We start from the raw sequence: 4,081 nt of genomic DNA, 5'->3' as shown, positions 1-4,081 counted from the left end.
TCTATGCTTCCGGGTTCCATAAGAAAGCTGCAGAGACAGCGCAGGATAGTGCGCACCCCGGAAATGATCTCTTTCAGCTTCTGCCTTCTGGAAAAAGGTACAGGGTTATAAAGACCAGGACTAGCCGTCTGAGAAACAGTTTCTACCCAAATGCGATTTTGGTTTTAAACACAGTATAAGGAGTCTTTATGGGAGTATATTGTATTTTAAAATGGGGTATCAGAGTTTTTTTGGGACTAACCAGAGAGCTGGGATAGCAGGCTTGTTGGTTTTTGAATGTCTGGTGTAGATTTTTCAATTTTGTTGTTCTGTATGAGACAATAACAATAAAGATTATCGTATCATAAGCTTGTTTTCTCCTGGTCCAGAGGGTTGGACCTGAACCGATGGCTTCAAGCTACAAGAAAGGAGATTCCATCGAAGCATCGGGAAGAACTTTCTGACTTTCTAAAGAAGTGTGCATGCACACGAAAGCTTATACCCAGAACAAACTTAGCTGGTCTCTAAGGTGCTACTGGACAATTTTTATTGATTTATTTCAACTTTCTGACAGCAAGAACTGTTTGATAGTGAGAGGTTGTAGATGTCTGCCTGCCACGTATGATCTAGTTGAGATTCCTTCATTGCAGGGGGTTGGACTAGATGACCCTAGAGTCCCCTCCAACTGTACAATTCAACAATATTCTACAATACAAACGGCCTCAGCCCAATAGACCTGAAGGAGCATCTCCACCCCCATCGTTCAGCCCGGACACTGAAGTCCAGTGCCGAGGGCCTTCTGGCGGTTCCCTCCTTGCGAGAAGTGAGGCTACAGGGAACCAGCCAGAGGGCCTTTTCGGTGGTGGCGCCCGCCCTGTGGAACGCCTTCCCAGGAAGGAAATAAACAACTCTCTGACTTTAGAAGACATCTGAAGGCAGCCCTGTTTAGGGAAGCTTTTAATGTTTGATGTTTTATTGTGTTTTTAATATCCTGTTGGAAGCCACCCAGAGTGGCTGGGGAGGCCTGACCAGATGGGTGGGGTATAAGTAATGAATTGTTGTTGTTGTTGTTGTTGTTGTTGTTGTTGTTGTTGTTGTTACAGTGGACGCTTGGGTTGCAAATGTGATCCGTGCAGGAAGCACGTTCACAACCTGCAGCGCCACGTCTGTGCACGCGCGGGTTGCGATTCGGTGCTTCTGCGCATGCGCAAAGTGCGATTTAGCGCTTCTGCGCAAGTGCCGAAACCCAGAAGTAACCCGTTCTGGTACGTCCGGGTTCAGTGTGGTGCGCAACCCATAATTGCACAATCCGAAGCGTCCATAACCCGAGGTATGACTGTATTATTATTATTATTATTGCAATTCTGGTTTCGTGTCAGGGTTTGACATAAGGAGCCTGCAGTCTAAAATTATCAACACTGGGGAAAGCGTCAGATGAACGGGACGCAGGGGAAAGAATATGGGGCTGTTTCCAGCACGAGCCTAGGCTTCTTTACATCCTTTGATGCCATACGGGGTGAGGAGAGAGGAAACCTGCTACCCCCTCCTGAATTCCCAGCATATGCCCCCAGCCCCTGCCCCATCCCGAGGGGCAGGCGCATAGGAGACCTCGTTTAAACCTGACCGAGAATGCCACGTGCCTCGTTTGGGAATGGTCACTAGGCGCGTTGCCAGGGAAGCTGACATCAGAGGCTGCATCCCCTATAGATTTATCGCACAGCGCCGGGATCCGTCCCTCGCCTGCAAATGAGGCGAGGGCACCCAGAGGAAAGCCCCCGAGGGTGCTTCGCGTCACCGAAGCAGGTTGCCTAGCACCGCTGGGACAGGGGAGGGCCGGCCAGAGAGAGAGAGAGGAAGAGTTTGCAAACAGTGTCATATTTTTCTTGCTACGTCTCGGACGCTCGGAGAAAGACAGAGAGGCAGTGCTGCAGAACACGGCCGAGGGGAAGGGAGGAGAGGGCAAACCAAGGGTCTCGATGGCTTCGGAGGCGGCCGAGCTGGAGCTGCACTTGGTGCAGGACGCCGAACTGACCCGGTGCATGCGTCTGCGCGTCGAGAGCCTCCAGCAGAGGAACGAGAAACCGCAAGACGGGGAGAAGCTGCTGCAAGCCAACGAGTTCGTTTACCGCCTGGACTTCTCGCGCCAGCACGGCCTCAGCTTCCTGCGCTGGAACGTGCTTCTGGAGAAGCCTGGCAAGGTCACCATCATTGGTACCTCCCAGCATTGGACGCCGGACCTCACCAACCTCATGCGCAGGCAGCTTCTGGAGCCTGTGGCCGTCTTCTGGAAGAAGGCGGGCGCCCAGGAGGTCGATTGGAACGAGGCCGACGCTCTGGAGTTTGGGGAGAGACTGGTGGAGCTGGCCAGGATCCGGAAAGTCATGTATTTCCTCCTGGCGTACACAGACGGCCTGGAACCAGCCCAGCTCAAGTGCTCAGTCGTGTTCAAAGTCTGAGTTTGGCCTCTCTTGCCCTCCCAACTTCCTTAACTTCTCCTGTTTTCTCCCCGCTGCTGTCGACTCTGTGGCTGCTTTCTCATTTTCTAAAACAAAATTGCACCGTGGAGACGGTGCAGTTTATTTCTTCCTGCTCGCCACAGGTGCCTGCCTCAATTTGGGAAGTCTGCTTATTTCCTTCTATTTCTTTCTTTGCTTCTCTAACTTGGGAGGCCACGCTTTTTCGACGCGCTTTCAACGTAGGATTCAGAGAAGCGGCGCGTGACGCAGCTTAGGCGGCAAAGTTTCCTGCCGGGAAATGAGGTGCGTTTTCTGTTTTGAAGCTTCGGGACGGACGGACGTGCACACGGGCGCAGACAGACCGCCGAGTCAAGAAATCCACGCAATGCTGGTGCAAAAAGACCCCCCTGGCAATTTCAGAAGGCTGGATGAAGCAAGGGCACCCCTGGGTGGCCGACTCCCATCTTGCCCCAGTTCTTTACACCGGGAGAGCTGCACATCTGCACAGCTCTGACTGCCCTCCAGAGCAAAGGGTATATCATGGAGCCAAGGACCTCATACATGGGACCGTTCGGATTTTTATTTTCCTTTTGCCTCTTTTGAAGCAAGCTGGTAGTCCTCATGGGTTCTGGGAGAAATACGGGGGCAGATATAGCTTAAACCAAGGGGTAAAAGGGGAAGAGTCCAGTGATGAAGACTTGTTGACTTATTTCTTTTCATCACCCCCCCCCACCACCATCATCCCGGGAACCCTCAATTAGAGCATTTTTATCACATAGAGTGTTATAGATATCTCCGCCCCCCCTAAAAAACCCCACACACATACAGTGTTTAGCATGAAGTAGGTGTTGTTGTTTAATCGTGTCCGACTCTTCGTGACCCCCTGGACCAGAGCACGCCAGGCACTCCTGTCTTCCACTGCCTCCCGCAGTTTGGTCAAACTCATGTTTGTAGCTTCGAGAACACTGTCTAACCATCTCGTCCTCCGTCATCCCCTTCTCCTTGTGCCCTCCATCTTTCCCAACATCAGGGTCTTTTCCAGGGAGTCTTCTCTTCTCATGAGGTGGCCAAAGTCTAGGAGCCTCAGCTTCAGGATCTGTCCTTCCAGTGAGCACTCAGGGCTGATTTCCTTCAGAATGGAGAGGTTTGATCTTCTTGCAGTCCATGGGACTCTCAAGAGTCTTCTCCAGCACCAGAATTCAAAAGCATCAATTCTTCGGCGATCAGCTTTCTTTATGGTCCAGCTCTCACTTCCATACATCACTAAAACCATAGCTTTTACTAAACGGACCTTTGTTGGCAAGGTGATGTCTCTATGTCTATATGTTACAGATATGTACCCCCCCCCCAAAAAAAAACCCCACGCATACAGTGTTTAGCATGAAGTAGGTACTGCTTTGCAAATTGGGATCCGAGGCTCAGAGAGAAGGACCTGTCTTCCTGGTGATCTGTGGCTGGGGGTGAATTAAGTCGTCCCCCCCCCCATCACATTTCCCCTCTCCTGTACCCCTAAGAGTAAATTATTCCCTGCCTTTTGGAAACAAGAGAGCCTGCCCCAGTTGTACAAGGTGTATAAAATCTTATAAATGTAAAGCTACTTACTTAAAAAAAAAACCAACCAACCATTTGCAGATTGGAGCTGTTGG

General features: G+C 50.9%; 1 protein-coding gene across 1 annotated transcript; it reads left to right on the top strand.

The window, feature by feature from the left end:
• The first annotated feature begins 1,181 nt into the window (after positions 1 to 1,181).
• On the top strand, positions 1,182 to 4,039 carry LOC114595562 (olfactory marker protein). Its single transcript, XM_028725899.2, has one exon. The coding sequence runs from the start codon at positions 1,956 to 1,958 to the stop codon at positions 2,433 to 2,435; it is 480 nt and encodes a 159-aa protein (XP_028581732.2). The 5' UTR covers positions 1,182 to 1,955; the 3' UTR covers positions 2,436 to 4,039.
• The last annotated feature ends 42 nt before the right edge of the window (positions 4,040 to 4,081 follow it).

The sequence above is a fragment of the Podarcis muralis genome, unplaced genomic scaffold, assembly GCF_964188315.1.
Source record: "Podarcis muralis unplaced genomic scaffold, rPodMur119.hap1.1 HAP1_SCAFFOLD_215, whole genome shotgun sequence".
In the NCBI taxonomy this organism is placed as follows: Eukaryota; Metazoa; Chordata; class Lepidosauria; order Squamata; family Lacertidae; genus Podarcis; species Podarcis muralis.
Note: the sequence above shows the minus strand (reverse complement) of the source record. Positions and strands in the feature narration are given on the sequence as shown.

Bases quoted from the DNA above. Each gene is read 5' to 3' on its own strand.
- LOC114595562 (XM_028725899.2), top strand. From the start codon at position 1,956: ATGGCTTCGGAGGCGGCCGAGCTGGAGCTGCACTTGGTGCAGGACGCC.